Genomic DNA, 24,414 nt, shown 5'->3' with positions numbered 1-24,414 from the left:
TTAGCACACCACGCAGTATTTAAACCAGATAGCACCACCACGAAATGCCGAGTTGTATTCGATGGCTCTGGGGAGGACTGCAATGGATCTTCACTTAATTCACGACTACACATCGGACCACCTATTCAAAGGGATTTACTTGGAGTATGTCTACGTTTCCGTCAGCATCGCTATGTGTTTTGTACGGACATTGAGAAAATGTTTAGAGGCATCCTGGTTTCAGAAGATCACACGCATTACCAACGGATTGTCTGGCGAAAGGAGGAGACTGCTACACTCGATCATTATCGATTGCTGACCGTGACGTATGGTTTAGCGTCTTCGCCGTTCTTGGCTGTTCGAGTTCTCAAGCAGATCGCGCTAGATCATGCCGATTTGTATCCGAAGGCTGCTGCTGTGCTTGTACGAGACGCGTACGTGGATGATATCCCTACTGGTTGCGATAGTATCGACGATCTCATTGCACTCAAAGATGAATTAATTTTGCTATTGAGCCAAGCTCAATTTAAACTTCGAAAATGGAGTTCAAACTGTTGGTCACTACTCAAATCGCTGCCACAGGACATGTGTAAGTATCCACTTGAAGCCCTAGAGGGAAATAGCCCAACTCAATATGTCAAGGTTCTTGGAATACGCTGGGACCCGGCTGTGGACGAGCTTTCCTTCAAGTTGACCATTCCCGACGCCACAGGGGTTCTGACAAAACGGATTTTGCTGTCCGAGCTTGCCAAGATCTACGATCCACTGGGGTTGCTTGCCCCCAACTGTATTTCTAAAGGTTCTCTTTCAAGATAGTTGGCTGAGCTCGGTCGACTGGAACGAACCACTACCCGCGCAGCTATGCGCACGGTGGCAACAGTTTGTAGCTGAAGTTCATTTACTGGAAAGCTATCGCATACCCCGCTACCTATCCTCGCCACTTCAAGCAACGGAGCTGCATGGATTCGCCGATGCTTCATCTCATGCATACGCCGCTGTCATCTACAGTCGCGTAAGAGTCAATAATGACTACGCTGTAACACTGATCGCCGCAAAAACCCGGGTGGCACCCATCAAACCTATCTCCATCCCACGGCTCGAGTTGAATGCCGCTCATCTTCTGTCGAAATTGATGTCTCTGGTTAAGCAAACTCTAACTATTCCTATTTCCAGTACTTCGTGTTGGTCAGACTCCGAAATTGTACTACATTGGCTCTCATCACCCCCACGGACTTGGAACACTTATGTTTGTAATCGCACGGCTGAGATTCTAGAAGCTTGCCCACGTAGCTGCTGGCAACACATTCGCACTGAGGACAATCCCGCGGACTGTGCATCACGCGGACTTCTACCAAAGGATCTGGTAGAACATCAACTGTGATGGAATGGACCACCGTGGCTTTCCCAATCACATCGCACTTGGCCACCTGCTCAGGCCAAGTTTGCACTGTCGACTGAGGACGCTGAGCGGATGGGAGTAAAGGTCAAGCCCCAAGTTAATCTACACATTTCCAATGAAGGAAATGATCTTAACTGTATGATCAACAAAGCTTCCTCCTGGCCACATCTCTTGCGGACACTTAGCTATTGCTTTCGGTTCGTACATCGTCTTCGTTGCAAGGACCGCCTGTCATCATTTTTATCGTCATGGGAGCTTCAATATGCCCGCTCTAGGGTAATCAAACATGTCCAGATGGAGTTCTTCCAAGTGGAGTACAGACAGCTGAGCACTGGACAAGCCCTCTCTCAAAAATCCAAGTTGATTCACTACACTCCATTTGTTGACGACCAAGGAATTCTGCGCGTAGGAGGACGCATTGGAAATTCGATGACAACCTATGACGCAAAACATCCCATACTTCTTCCAAAGGAATCACCAGTCGCTGTTTTAATAGCTAGACACCAGCACGTCACATCGTTACACGCTGGAGTCGAATTTATGTTTCACACGTTGAGACATAAGTATTGGATCCTGGGAGCCCGTAACATAGTCCGCAAAATTGTATTCAACTGCAAGATATGCTTCCTCCAGCGCAAAGGAACGAGTACACAACTCATGGCTGATCTTCCCGCCTTTCGCGTTCAGCCCACCCGCTGCTTTCTACATTCTGGATTGGATTACGCTGGACCAGTTACCATCAAGACATCAGCAGGTCGGACACCGAAGTTTGGCAAAGCTTGGTTTGCCATCTTTGTTTGTCTGTCCACCAAAGCAATTCATATCGAGCTCGTCAGTGATTTGACGACTCCTGCATTTATCGCCGCTTTCAAACGTTTTTGGTCTCGACGTGGCCCTATATCCGACTTGTACTCGGACAATGGCACAACATTCCATGGAGCCAGAAAGGAACTAACGGGGATGCAAAGGATAGCTGTATCTCAAAGTCAAGACGAGGAAATTGCTAATTTTCTGACGAGTCAGGACATCAACTGGCACTTCATTCCGCACTATTCCTTCGAGGAATATTCAAAAATTTTAACTCAGATTGAAGGGTTACTCAACTCTCGCCCACTGTGCGCGCCCAGCGATCACAGCTTGGATCCCCTTACCCCCGCTCATTTTCTTACAGGTCAACCTCACATGTCGGTGCCGGAGCCGTCCTTGTTAGACGTCAACATTAACAGACTGCAGCGTTGGAGACAACTGCAAGCCAAGGTTCAAGGATTCTGGAAACGTTGGAATCTGGAATACCTTACTTCCTTGCAACCTCGCACGAAATGGCAGCAGGAGTCCAACGACATAACCGTGGACACTCTTGTGGTATTGAAGGAGCCAAATTAACCGCCTAGCAAGTGTCTGCTTGGGCGAATCACCGAAGTTCATCCTGGCCAAGACGAGAGGGTTCGAGTGGTCACCGTCAAAACCGCCCGAGGAGTGTACAAGAGGCCTATTACCAAACTTGCTGTGCTTCCCTTGTTCTGAACAGTCGTTCAGGGGGGCCGGTATGGTGAGAAATGAGCCTCGTAGTTTTTAATTCAATGTTCATGTATATTGCGATTGACCTATTTACACGCTCATGATTGTAATACACCGCCTAAGTAACTATTTTTACGCGCATAGCTGTATTGTTGTTTTGCTCGTGTCCAAAACATAGCTGTAATGTTCTCACACGCATAGCCAAGCCCGCAGCTGCACACGCACACAACGATGTGTACCGTTTGGAATTGGACCGTCGCATCGCCTGATCTTCCAATTCCCTTTTGGCTCGACTTCTTTTCGCGGAGTTGAGTCAGTAGAAATTTCTAGACGAAACCGCCCGCACGCATACTTTGTACCGCCGCAGAAACGATCCCCCCGCTGTTCTTGTAATATACTTGTAAAATAACCACCAATATTAAATAATCAAGAAAATAAATAAGCTCAAGATATAAACGATTATACAGTCCACTAATTCATAACCAGGTTAGGTCTTTTAAACATCGGTTAAGTCTGGTTATATCGGTTAGGTCTTATCGATGGTATGTTAAGTTTAAATGTTAATTTAGATGGGATAGTGTTAAGTGCTTGATACACGGTCCTTTACATTTATTTGTGAATAACACGAGTTCCGTTTTCCAGGGATTTAGTCCCAATCCGCGCAATTCTGTCCATCCGGACAATCGAGCAAGCTTTGTGGTCATTAAGTCGCAGAGTGTTTGTGGGTATTTCCCCGCAAAGATAATTACAGCGTCGTCCGTGTATGCTATGATTTTTCGAGAAAAGCTATTAGTGAGTTTTCTTTGAGATGCAGATATTTTTCTACACTCGAGATAAGTCTCTCAAAGGTTTTGAGTAGGAAAGACGATAAACTAATTAGCCTAAAGTCTTTCGTGGTTGAGTGTGATGCTTCACCTGGTTTAGGGATGAAAAGTATTAAGCCTTAAGCCTTAAGCCATGCTTGTGGTATTGTACTTACCGCCAGTATCTTCCTGAAGATACTGTTCAACCAGTTAATGGCCGTATCCCCGGCTTTCTGAAGTTGCGCCGGGATTACCTGGTCCGGGCTTGGCGATTTAAACAGGTTGAAGCTGTTTACTGCCCAACTTATGTTGCGTTTTGTAAGGATATGGTCCATCGATTCTACCGGTCTCTCTCCTGGGAGGTATGCCGGCTCGGTGGCTGTACATCCGGGGAAATGCGTGTCGAGCAGAATGTGTAGGGACTCCTCACTGTAGTTGGTCCACGTACCATCAATCTTTTTTAGGTAACCTACCAAAGGGGTTGTTTCTGAGAGAACTTTCCGGAGTCTTGCGGCCTACGACGTTTCCTCGATTTTGGATCAAAATTTTTGCCAGGAGGCTCTTTTAGCCTTCCTCGTTACCTTTTTGTATAGTGCTAGACTGATTTTATAGTCTGCCCAGTGAGTATCCTTATTAGCTCTTGTGGCTCTATTGAAGAGAGTCCTACAAGTCCTACGAAGGATGTCTAGTTGTTTAGACCACAAGGAGGGTTTTTTTTTCCCCCTTGGTCTGTTAGAAGGCCATGCTGCTTTGAAAGGCTTTATTGCACGCCTACGTGAACCTGTTCACGTATTTAGGAGTTTTAGGAGGGAGTTGTTCAAGTTCTGGGCTTGATATAGTCGGTGGGTTGAGTGATCGCGAGGGATAATATCGTCTCGATGTACGTGTGGTCCGAGAAGGAATGGTTTTCTAGGACTTTCCAACTCTTGATTGTGTCTAGCAGTTTGTTTGACACTATCGTGAGGTCAATAACCTCCTGCCGATTTTTAATTATAAACGTGGAGTCGTTGCCCCGATTGCAAACGAATTAATTTGTGTCCAAGATGAAGCTGAACAGTGACTCACCCCTTACATTCGTGTCCGTCATCCCCCATTGGGTGTGATGGGCGTTGGCATCGTGGTATTGGTATTTGGTATTTTTCCGTGCTTTCGCTGTCGCTGGCTATTTTGCGAACAAGGTCGTTGGGAGGATCATCTTCCTCGTGGGCCATATAGGACGTCACCAGCCTGAGATGAGTCCCGTTTATCTCCAGGCTTGCCGCCGTGTTATCGCCATCGCTATAATTGTGTAGCAGAAAGAAATTTAGGTGCTTTTTAGCAAGTATGCAGGTAAGGGTTTTACCTTAATTTTGGGATACAATGATCTTGTATTCCATCGTCCCTAACACACAGACTTTGTTTCCTACCACCCAAGGCTTCTGGATCAGGACTACGACGGCTCCGCTCGCGTCTAAGCGGAGTATGAGGGCAGTCGATGCTGCTTTACAGTGGTGGAGATTGATTTGAAGAATCCTAAGGACCATCCAAGGTTCTCAAGCACTGTAATGTGTGCGTCCGAGTCGAAGGTAGGCGGCACCCAAATTCTGGCCTTAGGTCTGCTGGGCACCTGGCTTCAATCGACTGCAATTATCTTAACGTTTCCCTGGAACCACCCCATATCCTTGCAGACAGGCGGTGGTCATGAGTCTTTGTCGAGGAGGTCGAAGCAGCGGTCGGCCAATGCCGATTTCTCCCACTTCCACTGACTCCTTGGATTCCTTCGCTTTGCGCGGATTGCCAAGGAGAGGACTCTATTTGCGTCCCCTCCTTGCCGTTCTCCCTCGCCGCAAAAGAGGCTGGCTTCACTGCTGGCGTGTTGCCGCCGGAGTATGTGCCCTGCACTGCTCTTTTTGGCATAGGTGTAGCGTTTGGCTTTTGGCATTTGGGGAGTGCCGGACTCATTTTGTTTGTTTTTTAAATCTTCCATTCTTTTCCCACGAGCTGCAGAGAAGGGGTACGGTCCGTCCGGGCAGATCCACGTTGCCCGGATAAGGCATATTTAGAACAGGGGGCTGCCAAGTCCCTGAGCTCTCCGTTAACGACAGGGCTAATTTTATATACCGGGCCCCCAGCCAGGCTGACTCTCGGCACGGGTCGAATAACACTCTTAGTCCGGCCCGGTGTGAGGTGGGTGTTGGGATATGGGTAGGTATGGTAGGTGTGGGGATGGGAGTGTGTGAGCTACTTATTGAGGCGGTACCACAAGTGCATCGTCAGTGTTGCTACCTGGCTAACACCCGCTGGCTGTCCGGGACTGCCTATTTCGGTACTCTCCCGTGAGGGATGCCCGCTTATTCGCAGCAGACCTACCGAGGTAGACCGCTATCCGCAACCCGCGAACCGTGCGGTGGCCTCACCTAGGCCCCCTTTGAGCTACCTCACGAGCTTATCAGACCAGATAAGATAAGATAAGATAGCTAGATAAATAATATTAAATATATAGCGTTAGCTGGCCGAATATGATGAATGAGAATTAGTGATCAACGGCGAGCGATACGCTGCGGTTTATTTAGATTCTACTTAAGACTGAAAATTTATGAAATTTATGAAAAAAAGCTTTGATTGCAGCTGGCTTCTCGGCCAGTTCTGCCGCGGCGCTGCCGTCAGCGCAGAACCATCGCCGCCGTTATAAGAACTCCAACGTCGCTTGCAGCTGTTCGGCACCCGTGGGAACTGCTGACTTACGCCTTGTGGGTGGTGTCGGCATTGCTGCAGCGGCTACCAACATTGTTGCGACACATCCTCCGCACCTCTGGTCGACCGCCCTCGGTCGCGTCACAGTTCTGGACTATTTCGGAGACTAGTAAATTATGTTTCATGGACCCTTATTACGGAGCAGTCGCCATAGCTGATGGTGGCGCTAACATCGTTTACGATGATGATGCCGTGGTCGACCATAGTGACAGGGTCGAGGTGGCTTGGTTGCGTTTGACAGTGAGCGATGTCCCCTGAATGGAGACCTTGCGCACAGGTAACGTTCTCTGACGCGTTGCAGAATGTGGCTGTCGCTGTTTGGGTGCAATTTGTCGCGGCCATGACCTTCACGTTGCATTCGGCTACCTTCCTGTAGCTGGAGTGTCAAAATTATAAGCCTAAAATGTTAAATGAAAAAGGGATTAAAAATACAAATAACCGACGGAGGTTGTCTTTGTGGACCACCTTCCCCTTGATGAGGACCGTTGTCCCCAATTCCGCTTCAACCATTTTTCATCGCAGATGGGTGAAAGTTTGTTCCCTAACCTGTGGTTGCTTTTTACTGTCGGTTTTTATTTAGTCTGATATTTTGCTCGATCTGTGCTTCCTCTATTTTTTTACAATGCCCTGGATTCATTCCGGCGAATCGGTGGTTACGGCATTCTTGGGGCTTTGCTCGGTTACCAAATGAGTAGAACTGTTATATTCGATAGCAGCTTGCAAGATAAGGTCGACTGTGCCTACGATTCCTCTTTGGAGTTTCAGGCACCTGGCTATATCTAACAGGGTGCTGTGGAACCGTTCCACCTGGCCGTTCGCCGCGGAATGGTGGTGTGTTTACGATGTTTACATCATAATTGTTCAAAAGAAGACGTTCATTAGTATCAACAGAGTGGGTGGTAAGTCTTCTATTGTACTGGATTCAATGGGTTGTACCATTGCGAACTTGAATAGTTTGTCTACGCAGGTGAGGAAGAACTTTTTGACTGTGGAGAAGATGTCAACGTGTAACATCTCTCCAGCCTGTGAGGGAATCGGTGTTTGGCCGAGCTCTTGGTTTTTTGGTTGCCTATCGTACTTTTCCCTTGCGCAAACTTTACAATTTAGGACCATTTTGGAGAAATAATATTCCGTCATTATTTGTTTCTCCCTTTTACTGCGCTGCCCTGTGGCTGGGAAGGCTTTTTTCACCTCGTGTTGGATGTTTTCCACTTTTGTTAGGCTGCAGTGATTCGCATTCACTACGCCTCGGTTGATGACAGACTTGACTGTCTCCGCTAAGGTTTCTTTGTCGGTGAAGTTTATCAAGTGGCGAGCTTTTTCGTTGAACAAGATAAAGTTCTTTTTCAGTGGATGCCAGTTACAGGTCGCGCTTTTCAGCGTGTATTTGGAATTTGGGTTTCTCCAAGTGGCTGATGGTCGGTAAATATGTTAATATTTTTCGCACCATAGAGTATGTGCCACAGTTTGGCTAAGGCCCAGACGATAGCTGGCAGTTCTCGCTCTTTAGTTGCGTAATTTGCTTCTCTAAATTTCAATGATTGAGATATCATTGTTATTGGGCGGCCGTTCTGCCTCCGATGCAATACGCCGAGACGTCTGTAGTCAGATCGAATGGCTTTTGGTAATCTGGGTACATGAGGTTTACGTCCTCCGAGGCTAGTATGTTTCTTAACTTTTCAAACGAGTTGCGTTGGTCCTCATTAAACTGTACCTGGATCTTTTTTGAACTGTATTTGCAGACGGATCCGTTTTCTCCTTTCAGAACTTCGGAGCTTGGTTTCGCGATTGCTGCGAAATCCTTAATGAAACAACGGCAATAGCTGGCTAGACCCTTGAATGATCTGACGCTTAATACCGTTTTCGGCTTTCACCTTTTCAGGGTCCGTTTCTGCGCCGTGCTTAGTTACGACAAAGACCTCGGCTTTGTCGCTCTCGACTCGACGCTCTCTTTAAACTCGACTTTTCGCGGGCCATCATACTGTTTACACGATGAAGGTTCTTTAATATCCAGCGGACGTGTTTGACGTGATCCGCCTCATCTTCGGAGAAGACGAAGATATCGTCAACATACACGTAGCACGTAACTTTATCGATCGTGCGCCGAAAAATACCTCCAGCATTTTTTTAACCCGAAGGGAAGTCGACCAAATTCGTATTTCCCCCGTTAGCTAAGAAAACCGTTTTCTCTCGATCAGATTCTGCCAGAGTGATCTGGTGGTAACCTGATTTGAGATCGAGAGTGGTGAAGTACTTTGCTTTACCTAAATTTGCCAGTATCATCATAATCATGGTGATGCTCAGCTCGGGGTATTTGTTCCCTTAAAAAATAAGCGTTGTCGCTTTCTGTGTCAGAGTCGTTGCCGTCGTCTATATTAGCTACCGCTTCCTGTGCTACTTGTGCGTAGTTTGCCTCTTGTTCAGCGACTGTCTTTAGGCTTGCAAAAGCGTATCTTTCGTGCTTTGCTTCGACCTCCTGTGCCAATGCGAGAGCTTTTGGCAATTCGAGGGGGTTAGCGTGGAGCACAGAGCGCCAGTCAAGCTACGCTTCAGCCCAGAGATGAATACACGAAGTGCGTCGCCTCTGAACTTTTCGTACATGATCTTTGCCAAGCTAATGTCGTAGGTCATGTGGGCCTTGTTGGTCAACAAGGTAAGTTTCTTTTTTACCTCATCATAATACTGTAGAATTGACATTCCGCCTTGCCTCAGCGTGCCCATTTCTTATTCAATGACATGTACATATGTAGGGAGTAATCGAAAAAGAAGAGTTTGAGCTACGAGAGGGAGAGGTTGTGTTCTCTGTGCGCGTCGCAAATGGAAACGAAAGAAGAGAAAATTATAAAACATTTGTGTAAATTAAATATAAGACGAATGAATGAAATACAGCTATGATCTATTAATGAATCCGTCGACAGCAGTTATTGCGAGAAATAAGATTCAAATTCGACACAACCGGGAGGATTATACGTGCATGCCCTGCAGTACCATGACGAATGTCATCTACAATGTCATCTAGGCGTCTACGCCAGCCAAATCGAACCCTTTGTTTTTTCTTTAGTTTCTTTCTTTTCCGCGCGTGCCGAATGTAATTCGGTTCTGCCGACCGTGCGCAGTAGCAGAGAACTTCGTTTTTTCTATTCGTCGTCAGAACTCTTTTGCTTTGTTCTTTGCTATTTGCAATCGTCAAACGAAGTTTTAATAAGTGAAATTAAGTAATCTGTGATTATTATTATTATCAGGTAAGTGCAGTTTTTAAATAATTAATAATATGTGTTGTGCGCGTGTTAAATAAAGAAAATCTCAATTGTATAAATAGTTATATTTATGAAAAAACTGTGTTCAAATTATATTAATGTTTCGCTGCATTGACATTATATTTCTTTATTCTTCTCTTATGCTCGGGAATAAAAGAAGAATAAAGAAATATAATGTAAATCCGTATTAGCGAATTAAATTGTTATAATCTGCGGTGGGCACGAAATTGCAATTTGTGAGCAGTCCAGCAGCAAAACAAACAACAAAAGAAAAGTAACAAAAAGTAACCCTTATTTGCGGGGCTTGGCTCGAGCAGGTACATTTAATAAATTTGTAATAATAACAGCTCAGCGTATGGCTGGTCATCAGCTATGTCATCGGGGGTAGTGACGCGGTCATCGACGTGTCAGCAGCTGAGTCATCGATGACCCGTACTGCAGGGTATATTTACTCCGCCCTTAATACATTTGTTCCAGATATCACTGTACCTGTATCGTCCAAGCCTCCCCGGTTCTCCAAGTATTTGTCATACTTAAAAAATAAGAAATCCAGGCTTTATAAAAAGTACCAGAAGACGAGATCCACGTTGGCCTTAGCTCTACACTCCTCCGCTCGCTCTCAGTTCCTTGCCGTTAATAGTCAGTGTTATAATCAATATCTTTCACAATGTAGTAGAAACTTTCGTAGTGATCCTAAAAAATTATTTTCGTTCATTAACTCTTAGCGCAAGTCAAATGCTTTTCCTCCGTCCCTTCATTACCAAAACAAAACATAAGCTTCTGCTGTTGCTATTGCAAATTTATTCGCTACCTTTTTCCAAACAACGTACTCGTCTCATATTTACAACGCATCCACTCCGTATCCCTACCATCTACCTCACGCTAACAGCATTTTTCTGCCCTTTTTCGAGGAAAGCGTTGTTCTGAAAGGTTTGTCATCTATGGACAGATCGTTTTCTGCGGTTCCAGATAAGACACCAAGTTGCATTTTAAAACACTGTGCCCAATCCCTTTGCAAACCCTTGACCTTTCTCTTCAACCTCTGCTGAAGTTTTGTCTCCCAGTAATTTTGAATGATTCCTACATCATTCCGCTTCACAAAAATGTTTCAAGATCAAATATTAAAAACTATCGTGGTATCGCAAAGCTTTCCGCTATCCCGAAGCTTCTTGAGTTCCTGGTCAACTGCAATATCTTTGTTGCAGCTCGATATCTCCGTCGCAATACGGTTTTTTCAGACATCGGTCAACATCGACTAAAAACAGCGATGGTGCAACGACGGCAGGTCAATTAGATTTAGCCTAGACCGGTAGGGTGGCAAGATTCTACCCGAGTCCCAGTTAAAGTTATGTAGGCTATGCAAAAATTAAAAATTGCTTTTGCACGGATTCAATAACAACCTGCTGCTCTTTATACTGCGGGCTCCACACACAAGAACAATACTCCAGTATAGGACGTAACGTTCTGGTCGTCAAACTCCTTGGACCAACGCTTGATGAACGCTAAACACCCTTAGTTTTATTTACTGTTGCAGCTAAATGCAGCTGTTAAAACATATCTTATGATCAAAACGGACTCCGAGGTCATTTTAACTCGAAATTCGCTCCAGGACATGATTTCCTAGACTGTATGAGACAAAATGTGGAGCGCGACGGTAAATTGTCATAAGTTCGCATCAAGAGAGGTTCAGAAAAAGAACATTAGCTGAACACCAAAATAGTAATTCATTTAGATCCAGTTAAAGGCGTGTGCAAGTACCAATCAGAGTGAGGCAGACAGATTTTAGCATCATTAGCATACATGTAGTAGAGTATGTTATAACTTGAGCAAGGTCATTCACAAATAAAATAAACAGAAGCGGGTCCAAACGACTTCCCTGGGGCACTACTGAAGTAACTGTAGCGCCATTTGAATAATAATAATTGTTATTAGGATATTTTTTCATGAAGTCTAGTGTAAGTTAGGCTAGGGCAAAGCGGGAGCGCAATAAAAGCTCGCTCTCTCGCTCTTGGCGAATTCGCCCCGCTTTGCAACCGTAGGTAAGGTAGGCATAGAAGAAATTGTTAATATATGAAAAGAAGTCGAGAAAAATCCATGAAATCGAACGCACGCACCCCTTTTCTTTCGTCGTAATAAAATAAAATTGCAGTCACCCAAGAAATTTCGGTATTGTTATTTAGAAAAACTCTTCTAAAATTTCATGGCGCCCCCGGGTGGACTCGCAATTTAAACGTACATATTAATTCAAGTGGAAGGCAAAAAGTGACAGTGACACAGTGAAGAAAAAAATAAACAGCCAAACTCTATTATACATACATACATACATGTACATGCATATGTGCTGCAGCTAAATTGCCAAAGTGACCGCGACGTGTGTGCAAATAATTAAACAAACCAAACTAAAAATCACCGCGTCGGTCGTGCAATACCCTGTCTGCAGCTACATATATACAAGAGGAGAGTACAGCACCTGGAATTTCCTATCTTCCCAAGAGGTATTTGTGCAAAAAATTGAAAGCTCGAGTGAAGACGAAAAGATTAAAAAACTCGCAATTATTGTCTTGTGCTGAAACAATTGCACCTCGCTTTCAATTCTTGGCACATACGTATGACATAGTAGAGCTAGATTGCATGCTGTAGTTAGAGTTGAGCATATATATTAATACATATATACATACATATGTACATCTAACCCTCTTGGACGCAATAACTACACATATAACTCATTTTAACTGCAATCGCTGTCGCCCCTTTCCCCTTTCTCGTTTTCGTTGTGTCAAATATATGTATAGTTGGGTCATTGGCCAAGCACGCATACCAATACGCAGCTTGAGCGGTGAATTTTTTCGTCTCGCTTTCGCTCTTCACCGTTGCTTATCGTTGTTCTTTTGTTTGGCGCGCTTGATCCAAACCAAACACCAAGTGACGCGCTACCCTGTTTTCGTCGGGTATATTCGTTTGGTGTCAGTAGGATCCCACTATCAATTAAGACAAAGTCGTGCCTCGCCAAATTTAGCGTCGATCGTTGTCGGTGCATACGTATACACAACGTTCATTCTTCAGAACTGCAGCGGTGAAATTTTTCGTTTTCGCTTGTCACCAGTGCAGTTCGTTGGTATTCTTGTGTGGTTTTCGTGTACGCGCCAGCCAAGCGACGCTCTACCCTAAATTTTTCGGGTATATTGGTTTTTCACCTCGTTTGGGTACAATTACCCATTATTTCATTGAGTGCCTCGGCATTAAATACGATTATTAGAAACGATCTTTCGCCTTCAGTTGCTTGTATTGAGAATCAATATGACCTCAAAAGCCAACAATATCGTCCTTGAAGAGCTGAAGAAAAAGCGCAGTTGCCGTGTCAAAGGCATTCGTTTATTAGCGGACCGTTTAGAAGCGGGGGATATTCCGCTGGTATTGACGGAGCTCGAGTGCAGACTCGAAACGCTGATGCGTAGCATTGACACGGCACGCGAACTTCAAGAGAAGATTGAAGATATAGACATTGACGATGAATTTGGAGTCGAGTTGGAAGAACTCTCAATTGTCACAAAGGCAAAATTAATGTCTCTCATTTGCGCATTAAAGACAGCTGATGAGACAATACCGGCAGTACCAGCTTATGGTGGCCCAACTCATGCTCGCCTTCCGAAGTTAGCTCTGCCGCAGTTCAGCGGCAACTTTTCGGACTTTAAAAACTTCATAGGTTTATTTGAGACTCTAGTTCATAATGACCAAAGCATTCCAATTATCGAAAAGTTCAACCATTTGCTTTCGTGTCTCTCCGGTGAAGCGTTGGGAACAGTTAGGGCTTTCCAAGTAACCGAGACCAACTACGAGAAAGCAATGGCTAGCTTAAAACGGGTCTACGATAATGATTGTCTGATCTTTAAAAATCACATTGATGCCCTATTTAATCTTCCCAAAATGACCCAGCAATCAGCATCGTCCTTAAGGAACCTTATCGATACAGCCTCATCCATATATGGTTCGTTGTTGTCGATAGGCGATGATAAAAAGATCTCGAATGCGATGATTATTCATCTCGTCTTGAGCAGAGTGGATCCGGTGACCAAAGAGAAATGGGAAGAACAGCTCGATTATGACAAACTGCCACTTTGGACGGACTGTGAAAAGTTGCTTAATCGCAGACATCAGCATCTTTCGGCCGAAAATTCGGACAAACCAAAGCAGGAGCAGAAAGCTGTGCCAAGCAAGCCGCATAATCGGAGCTCATTCGCGTGTTCCACCGCGAATACCAAAAATCAACAATGCAGCTACTGCAATGCGAAAGGCCATTTGTTGACAGATTGCAGTCCATTTGGTCGGCTAGCAGTAATGCAAAGGTTCGAATTTGCAAAAACTGCATCCTTGTGCATCAATTGTCTGCAGCCAGGCCACTCTGTAGTACGATGCAAAGCTAAGAAGTGTCGAGTGTGTGGCTGCTCACACCATACCTTATTGCATAGGTACACAGTGGCGAATAAAAGTCTAGCGTTACCATCACCCCCAGAGAATTCTTCTCCTCCTCCCAATCAGAATCAACCTTCCACTTCGCATGCTCTCCATGCGACAGCTATGGATAGAGTTATTCTGGCTACGTCGATCGTAAGCGTCCGAACAAATAATGGTGAACATGTTTTGGCCCGAGCTCTGCTTGACTCGGGGTCTCAAACCAATTTTATAACTGAGGACTTAGCACAGCGCTTACAGATCCGTAGGGAGGAGTCGTGTATCAACTTGCTTGGTATTGGTGAATCCAATTCACAAGTCAAGAAAAAGATACACACGGTGGTGAAGTCGCGAATTACTGGTAGTGAGTTTTCGGTTGATTTCTGGATTCTAAGGTCCATTTCGGGGTATCACCCTGATCAGACACTTAACGTGAGTGACTGGAAAATCCCGAAGAACTTATCACTTGCAGACCCATATTTCTTCAAGCCACAGAAGATAGATATGTTGATAGGTGCAGAAACATTTTTCGAACTTCTATCTGTTGGTCAGATTCGACAAGGTCCTGACTATCCAACTCTGCAGAAAACGCTTCTCGGCTGGATTGTGTCGGGCAGATACACTCCAAAGGTGACTGCCACCCAAGAAGCTAGGAATTATTTGAGTTGTCGAGAAGAGTCAGTGATCCACATCGACAATACATTACAAAAGTTTTGGTCACTGGAAGAATTGCCGTCTTCTAAAAAGTCTTTATCTACTGAACACAAGTTATGTGAAAAGCATTATAGAAGGACTACTCAGATCGTGCCTTCAGGTCGGTTTGAAGTAAGACTGCCGTTCAAATCAGATCCCAGTATCTTAGGCAACTCCTTTGATGTGGCTAAACGGCGGTTTTTATCGCTTGAAAAAAGATTGTCTCGTGACCCCGAGTTGCAGAAAATGTACTTGGAGTTCATGGAAGAGTACCTCTCCTTGGGTCACATGTCTACCACAGACAACACAATCCCCAAAACTCCACATTATTTCATTCCACATCAGTGTGTGTTGAGGCCTCAAAGCACGTCGACCAAGCTCCGCGTCGTTTTCGATGCGTCTTGTAAAACGTCCTCTCAGGTGGCCTTGAACGACATATTGATGGTCGGTCCTACGATACAGGATGAGCTGTATTCGACATTGCTCCGATTCAGACTACACAGGTACGCCTTGACAGCCGATGTTAAGAAGATGTATCGCCAAGTCTGGGTCGCTGATGCGGATAGACAATTCCAGCTCATAGTGTGGAGAAGAGACCCGTCTGAGTCCTTGAGAATATACCAGCTCAACACCGTAACATATGGGACTGGACCAGCCTCATTTTTGGCAATTCGGTGTTTGAAGAGGTTGAGTGAGTCTGCAAAACTCTCATTCCCTAAAGCTGCTGAAGTTATTGACTCCGACTTCTATGTCGATGACATGTTGACTGGTGCTGGTTGCGTAGAGGAGTTAAAGACAATTAAGTCTGATGTGGCTCAGGTTCTTCAAACCGCTGGGTTTGAATTGACTAAATGGTTTTCGAACTCACCTGAGGTCACCGCATCCGAGAGCACAGTTAAACCGATAACGATCTCGGACTCAGAGTCAACTAAGGCGTTAGGAATATCGTGGCTGCCACACGAAGACGTCTTTAAGTTCCAAATTGACACGTCAGTTATGGGTCTCCGAGCGACAAAACGGAACATCTTATCGGTGACATCAAAGCTGTTTGACCCCCTTGGCTTGTTAAGTCCTTTAGTAATTAAGGGAAAGATCCTACTGCAGGAGCTTTGGCTCAACAAGCTAGATTGGGATGAGTCAATTCCAATGAACTTGGAAACAGCATGGAACTTATTAAAAGACTCCTTGGGTCAGTTGGAGAAGATTACCATACCTCGATTTGTGCTTACTGATCCCATGTCACCGATTCAAGTACATGCCTTTGCCGACGCATCCATGAGAGCTTATGGAGCCTGCGTCTATATCCGTAGAAAGACTGCAGAAGGTTTCGAGGTCTCCTTGTTGACTGCAAAGTCGAAAGTAGCGCCACTCAAGACGAAAACGCTCCCAAGGCTTGAGTTATGTGCCGCTCACCTTCTAGCAGACCTTTGTCACCGAATCAAATCACTGCTCAAGGTTCCAATTGATAAAATGATATTCTGGTCAGATTCAGAAGTTACTCTTCATTGGATCAGATCCCACCGTTCGTCGTTGTCAACATTCGTTGCGAACCGAGTAGCGGAGATTCAAGAGTGGTCAAGTGAAGCTACGTGGCGGCATGTGCCAACAAAACAGAACCCAGCAGACATAGTTTCGAGAGGTTGTGACGTAGAGGAAATCGTGCAGTCGATCTGGTTTGGTGGACCAGAGTTCTTAAAGTTCGAAGAAGAGAGCTGGCCCAGAAATCCACACTTTCCGAAGAAGAGATACAGATGGAAAGTCGGAAGAAATCGGTCGGACTGACCGTCGCGGCCAAGCCAAATTACTTAGTGGATGTAATCGAGGGATACTCGTCACACCTCAAACTGCTAAGAGTGTTCGTTTTCGTGTTCCGATCCATCCGAAAATGCAAAGACAAAAGTCTCAACTTTGGAAAAATTCCGTCATCCGTAGAATACGACGAGGCGTTTCTAAAAATAGTCGAAATAACACAGAAAAATGAGTGTCAAGAAGATATTGAAAGGGTTCGTAAAGGCACCAAGTTAGGCCCCAGTCTTCAGCGCTTGAATCCCTTCATCCATGAAGAGGCTGGGACATGGTGCTCTTTTTCGTTGTTGCGAGTTGGGGGGCGACTAGTTAACGCTCCTATGTCATATAATGCCAAGTTTCCTTTGTTATTGACAAAACGCTCGCAGTTTGTGCAGACATACGTTCGCTATCTGCATCAAACGAATTTTCATGCCGGCCCACGAGCACTCGTGAGTATCCTTAGACAGCGCATTTGGATAGTGAATGCTCAGGCGGTCTGCAGGGCGACAGTTAGGTCGTGTATTCGTTGCTTTAAATGCAAGCCGCTACTCCAGACCCAAATGATGGGCAACTTACCCGCAGACCGGCTCCGTGCTCTCCGCCCATTTTCAGTATGTGGCGTTGATTTTTGTGGCCCAGTCTATACGACTCTGAAAATTCGTGGAAGGCCCCCTTATAAGTCCTACATAGCGTTATTCGTCTGTTTTGCGTCCAAGGCGGTTCATTTAGAAATTGTCTCCGATTTGACGACTAATTCCTTCTTGTTGGCATTCCAAAGGTTCGTCGGTCGTCGAGGATGTCCGCAACGCGTGAACTGCGACAACGCGACAAATTTCGTCGGAGCAAGTCGCCACTTCAGCGAACTGCGGAGGAAGATAGAGGCGGAAGCGGACGCGATACGCGAATTTGCGTCAAGAAGCGGGTGCGAGTTTGCCTTCATACCGCCTCGAGCACCGCACATGGGCGGACTTTGGGAGGCCGGTGTGAAGTCTGCCAAGGGCCTACTCCTACGGGCAGTCGGAAGCGCTCTCCTCACCGCAGAGGAGCTGGAGACCGTGCTGGTCGGGATCGAGGCGGTACTCAACTCGCGCCCGCTAGGACCCCTAAGCCCAGACCCAAGCGACGGAGACGCGCTGACTCCCGGGCACCTGCTGACAGTCGGGCCGCTCATCGCACCCCCAGCACCCAGGACCCCGGACCAGGAGGGTCTGAGCTGCTTAAAGCGATGGCGGCTTGTCTCGTCAGCCAGGCAAATGTTCTGGCAGCGATGGTCCCGGGAGTATGTGCTGGGATTACAAATAAGATGCAAGTGGCACCAGGAGGAGCCAAACATAAAGGAAGGCGACCTCGTAATCGTCGCCGAGGACAACCTGCCCCCTCAACAGTGGCTCCTCGGAAGGGTGGTCGGAACAACCGCCGGGCAGGACGGAAGGGTCAGAGTGGTCGAGCTAAGGACGAGCAGCGGAGCCACGTTCAGGAGGCCGATACACAAATTGGCGCTTCTGCCAATGGTTTGAAGCCTTCCAGGCCTTCAACGGGGCCGGTGTAGCGCCATTTGAATAATAATAATTGTTATTAGGATAGTATTTCATGAAGTCTAGTGTAAGTTAGGCTAGGGCAAAGCGGGAGCGCAATAAAAGCTCGCTCTCTCGCTCTTGGCGAATTCGCCCCGCTTTGCCACCGTAGGTAAGGTAGGCATAGAAGAAATTGTTAATATATGAAAAGAAGTCGAGAAAAATCCATGAAATCGAACGCACGCACCCCTTTTCTTTCGTCGTAATAAAATAAAATTGCAGTCACCCAAGAAATTTCGGTATTGTTATTTAGAAAAAATCTTCTAAAATTTCAGTAACATTAACAATATTTGGCAACACATAAGAAAACAAAAACGTTGAGTAATCTAATCCAATCTAAAAGATTGGTTTTAACCCTAATATAGAGAGCCTGTGAATAAGCAGAGCATGGTTCACAGAATCGAATGCCTTGCTGAAATCCGTAAAAACTACATTCGTCTGCAAACTTCTTTTAAAACCACGGTGGATTAGGTTAGAAACCTCAAGAACCTCTACATTTATACCCGATACACAGTCAGTATGGCTACAGTGAGTGACAATGTGTGCATGTGGGAGAGACAGAAAACAGGTTAACAGTCTTCAGGAGAGTGGCTAATCGGGTTAGGAAGAAATTTGCGAAACAAAGCACCGCCGCCACGGATAGACTGCTATCGGAGGCCAAGAGCAGAATTGGACAGAGTGAAGGCTTTTGCGACGAACCTGGAAGAAAGAATCTAGAAGAGCAAAGATGGTCTCTGAGAGGCTGAATGAGACCCACCAGATGAAGTTCCCTGTGGCGCCAATCACATAAAAGAAAACTCGGAGGACATAAAGAAACTCAAGTCCAAGAAGGCCCCTGGCGTCGACAGGATGGACAATGTTGTGATAAAAGTCTTACCAAACAGAGCGATACTATATCTGTTGCTAGTCTTTAACGCGACGCTAAGATTAGCATACTTCTTCAAAGCCTGAAGATGTACCCGCATAATCATGTTGATAAAGCCAGGAAAGCCCCCGGAAGACCTCAACAACCATAGATCAATTAGTGTCTTGCCGACTTTTGCCAAGACTTTTTGAGCTTGCCTGGATATATCGCAGGCCTTCGAACAGGTGTGACACGAGGAACTGCTCGCCAATATCAATGTGATGATCAACACCAGGCTATATGAAGTTATCAAAACCTGCCTGACGGAGAGAAACTTCCGTGTAGTCCAGGATGGTGCAACTTCTTTGTCCGAGACCATCAAATCAGGGCCGATGCTGTACTGCTTATTCACACACGTCATGCCAAAGCCCACTACGTTCCGAAGGAAACCAGTGCAGACCCTCAGGGTGGCAACATTTTCTGACGACATGGGCCGATGGGCCCGCCGATGGAACACACACTTTAAGAAAGGGATCTAGCCCGAGGGTCTTCCTGCTTGCGGGTTTCGTGGAGAACGTAGGAATCACACATACCTCGGAGTTACACTGGATGCACGTTTAACTTTTGACAGCCACATCCGTAGCGTGAGGAGCAAGCTGGTGGTAAGGTCCAGAAAATGTGCTAGCTACTTAAACAAAGCAACAAGCTCAATTTCAATAACAAAGTCATGATCTACCAAGCCATACCTACCCCTGCCTGGAAGTACGGCATTCAGGTGTATGGGATTGCCGCCAAGACTAACCTTGCGCTGAGTGGTATATCCGTAGCCGGAACGTGATCTTGACTTTCGGTATGAACCATCGCGGGAGTGTCTATGTGGTTTTAAAGTCCCCGAGAATCGAGGCGGTTTTAGCATAGGCCAGCAGTTCCCGTGGCGTCCTCTTGGAGGCTTATTCCAGTGATGCCAGCACTGGGGCGCCCAGGTATTTCCTCCTTGTCCTTGAGAGAGCCGGACAGTTGCAGATGAGATGTTCCAGGGTTTCGATTGCCCCAGGTTCATCACAGTTCCTACAACTGTGTCTGTTGGTGATGCCTAGCTTTGTTGCATGTGCGGCAGCCAGAGAGTGACCTGTTAGTATTCCCATTGCGCGCTCGATGGTGGCTACTTGTGAGTGTAGTGCCGTCTCCACTGATTTCCCTTTGGTTTAGGCGTGTTGGTTTGTTGACATCAGTCCCCCTACCTCATTCGTGATGTTAAAATCCAACAGCTTTTCTGGTTTTTTTAGTATTAAGGAGGTAAGGCTTATCGGTCTGTAATCCTTGGGACGTGGCTGCACTCTTTTGCCTTTGGGAGGAAGACAACTCTCGATGTTCTCCATTGGATACGGATATAGCCCGTACTTAGACATGCTGAGTATATTGCTGAGAGCCAGGGGGTGATAACCTCTTTGGTCAACTGCATCATGGCTGGGAATATCCCGTCCAGTCCTGGTGCTTTTATTCCCGCGAAGGAGTCTATGACGCGTGGTTGGACTTCTCTATATCGTCCGCAGATTTCACTGAGCCCGGATTCGCGAGCTTTGAAGTAACTGTTAAACTTTACCCAGTTTGTGCTCCGGGGGTTTCTATAGGCTGTTTTCTTCGAAGAGTGTTCGAATTCGCACTTGAACTGAATGTACTTATGGTCTGAGAAAGATAGTCTTTCGAGGACTCTCCAGTCAGATACCAAAGTACTTTTTCCAGTGACGAAAGGTTAGGTCTAGCACGTTTGATGAGGTGGGACCGACGAAGGTGTGTTCCTCCCCCACGTTTGCTACGTCTAAGTTAGGAGTGACTCACCTCTATCATTGAAGTCGGGGCTTCCTCACACATTGTGATGGGCGTTGGCGTCTGCGCCATTGAGAAGTTGGAGATTTTTGGAGCCGGCATTTGTCACCAGACTCCCAAGATCTTTCGGTGGAGCGGGCCTGTCGTGTGCAATATAGCAGGAAGCTGCCATAAGGCGCTTTTCCTCACTCTACAGCATCACTACCGTCAGGTCATCCGTACTGCAATGAGTCATAAGATGAGCATGGATTCCCTTCCGTACGAGTACGGCGGTTCCGTTCCTGCCTACCGATGTTGAGTAGAGAAGGTTTGAATTTGAGGACTTTAGTCCGGCCACAGAGTTGCCTGACGCAATCCACGGCTCCTGAACTAAACCTATGACAGCGGGCCCTTGCTCCATGGCAATGAGGAGCTCCGCCGATGCTATTTTGCTTGTATGGACGTTGAGCTGCAGCACCCTTAGTGTCATGGGTGGCTAACTCCACCTCACACGACGGGCTGACTATGATTGTCAGGTCTCCGTCCTTCTCTTCCTCCGAGTCGTCCATCGCAAGACCCTGGGCGGCCTCCACTATGGTCTCCAGACCTAAGTCTTTCGCGACCTCGCCTGCCTGGAGGGTGTACGAATCTTTGTCCTCGGGGTGGCGCTTTTTCAGCCGTAGGTATACGCTTCCTACGCCCCACACCATCTTCCCAAACTTTGGGTACAAAGTATCCTCTGCCTCCTTGCTGATCTGGAGTATCACATGCTGGCCTCCCTCGTTGGGGCACCTTCTGCACCAGCCGCTGCCGCGTTGAATCGCCGTTCAGCCATCCCGCTCCATGGAACTTGGCAGGGGAGATCTGGGGTCCTTCTCCTTTCGCAAGAAGAGTGACTCAACGAGCTGCGCATGGACTAACTTCCACTGCACCGCCGTCATCTTCGCATTCTCGTCGATGCGGTCAATCAGGGCCACAATGAGATGTCTCTTGGACACTTCGCTCAGGGTCTTCTGTCTCGGCTTCCTCGTCTTCGGCAGGGGGGTGGCCACCTTAGGCCCGCGTTGCCGCTTGCTCGCCGGAGTGTCTTTGGCAGCACTCTCGATCGAACATCCCCTCCACCTTTTTGGCTAATCCACTTCTATATAAACGCAAGCACGCCCATGGCCTTATTAACCATTGTAGAAATGTGTTCAGAAAAGTTTAACTTGGAATCTAACATAACACCCAGATCATCCACAAGGGTAATTCTCTCAAGAGAACCACCAAATATTGTATAGTGAGCCAACAAGGGGCTAGAACGATGAAATGTCATAACTTTGCATTTCGAGGCATTAAGGTGTAACAAGTTTGCAAATCACCATGACTGAAAGTGATTGAGATCTGATTGCAAGCGAGAATGAAATGCAATGTACTTATACTGCTTAGAGTTTAATATCAACCGCATACATAAGACCTCAAGAGTATGTCAATATCGAAGATAAGTCATTAATATAGTATGGTACTCCCGAAGAAACCTTTACTGGTAAAGAGAGAGAGTTTTTGAAGAGGACTCTTTGAGACCTAGAACAAAGACAGCTAGAAATCCATCTCAGGAGGTTGGGCGGAAACCCTAAAAGGCCAAGTTTATGCGCTAAAAGGGAATGGTTTACAGAGTCGAATGCTTTACTAAAGTCGGTGTAAATAACATCCGTCTGTAAGTTACCTTGAAAGCCTTTAATAATGAAAGAGGTAAACTCTAGCAAGTTCGTGGTGGTTGATCGCCGCCTTATAAGTCCATGCTGAGCTGGAGATATAAGTAACTTGCAGAGATGTTGCAAGTGCGAAGTTAAAACCTTCTGAATCATTTTGGGAATAGCGGATAACTTTGTTATACCTCTGTAATTTTTTACGTCAGACTTGCTACCTTTTTTATGGAGAGGAATTATAAACGATTCCATCCAGATCGGGGGGAAGCAAGAAGAATAAAAGAGAAGTTAGTTTTTTGGGAAGGTGGAAGCAAGACGGGAAGTTGAGCAAGAGGAAGTTGAGGTTGGGGGTGGCACACTGGAAAGATTTGTAAGGGATATGGGGGGCCTATTCTTCTTCTTAGCCTTAAACTCCTTCACCACCAAATGCTCCGGCCAAAATTTGGCGGAGCAAATGGTGTCAAATTGAGTTGGGGAAATGCTTATCTTAAGCGAGGCTATCTCCCCCTGGCATATGAGAAGTTAAACTTCTCCACCTTTAAACCCAAGGCTTTTATTTTGCTTTGAATAGAATCAATTACATCATTAGATGTGAGGTCATGGGCCAGCCGGGAAACAAAACTTGTCGTTTTGTTGGGACACCTACCACTACAAGTCTTGCAGATCCCGCGGAGTGACCCTTTTACGCCTCGGAGACTCATTCAGCAGTTGCAGACTGACAAATTGAGACTCCATGGCTAGGAGCCGATCGTACTGTTTTTTAAGGGCAGAAAATCCTAAGCATTTTGCGTGCACTACGCTGTCGCAGAGCCAGCAGGGGACATTCGGCTGATCGTGGGTGATCTGCTTCTTACAAGTTTTTTTGGCGCAGACCACAGCGTATTCCATTTTTATTATTTATTTATTTAAAAATTTGCAACAAAATATTTCAAACAAATTGGTATCAGACCAATGTGCCAGCCAACGCGGAATTATTAAAAACGAGGGGGAACGTTGTGAGTTGCTGCGGACACCGCAACTCTACAGTTATACCCGATACTAAGTCAGTATGGCTCTCCTCCGGCAGACGCCGCTAATATTAAACGACACGACAAAGAGTGCGTGCGAGAGAGACAGAAAATCAGTCTGAGCGTGACGTCGGGCGCTGCGTAGCCACTGCAAATTGATTTGTTCCTTTTGGCTATAAAAATAATCTGATCTGATCTAGATTCAGCAATCTGATAGATATGGTCATTATCTATGATTCTGCGTTTTTAGTTTTCTCGAATGTGCAATATTGTGGATGCAACAGATTTTCGTCCTTTGTGGGGGCGGAGGGGGGTGGGGCGAAATTCTGAGATATACGTTTTATAGTGACTTCTTAAAGGAGTGTGTGTACCAAATTTGGTTACTCTAGCCTTAATAGTCTCTGAGATTTGTGGTTGACTCAGATTTTCGTCCTTTGCGGGGGCGGAAGGGGGTGTGGCGAAATTTTGACACAAAACGGTCAATGTCCGATATCACAGGAGTGTGGATACCAAATTTGGTTGCTCTAGCTCTTATGGGTTCTGAGATCCTTGAACTCATATTTTGCAATTGGCAAAACCGACCATGAAACCTGTGTGTTAGAGTGAGACAGAGCGAGAAAGAGTGAAATTGTTTTCGTGATTCTGGCTGTAATAATTGTACGATCTGGTTCAGATTTTGCACTCTAGAAGATATAGTCATCTTCTATGATTCTGCGTATCGTTTTCTCGTATCGTCGAAATTGTGGATGCCACAGATTTTCTCCCTTTGTGTGGGCGGAAGTGGGCGGGGCAAAGTTTTGAAATATTTTTGGAACAGTGACATATCACAGAAGTCTAGATCCAGAACATCGTTGCTCTAGCTCTTATAGTCTTTGA

General features: G+C 46.0%; 1 protein-coding gene across 1 annotated transcript in view; it reads left to right on the top strand.

The window, feature by feature from the left end:
* Window positions 1-18,712: 18,712 nt before the first annotated feature.
* LOC113565246 (forkhead box protein N2-like) overlaps window positions 18,713-24,414 on the top strand; it is an 80,278-nt gene continuing 74,576 nt past the window's right edge. Inside the window, 1 exon segment of the mRNA XM_026986991.1 lies at window positions 18,713-18,721. Within this exon segment, the coding sequence (XP_026842792.1) occupies window positions 18,713-18,721 (9 nt within the window).

The sequence above is a fragment of the Drosophila persimilis genome, unplaced genomic scaffold (genome assembly GCF_003286085.1).
Source record: "Drosophila persimilis strain 14011-0111.01,24,50 unplaced genomic scaffold, DperRS2 tig00000002-arrow-pilon, whole genome shotgun sequence".
NCBI classification, from domain to species: Eukaryota; Metazoa; Arthropoda; class Insecta; order Diptera; family Drosophilidae; genus Drosophila; species Drosophila persimilis.
The sequence above is the reverse complement of the archived record's forward strand: the minus strand, read 5'-3'. Positions and strand labels throughout refer to the sequence as shown.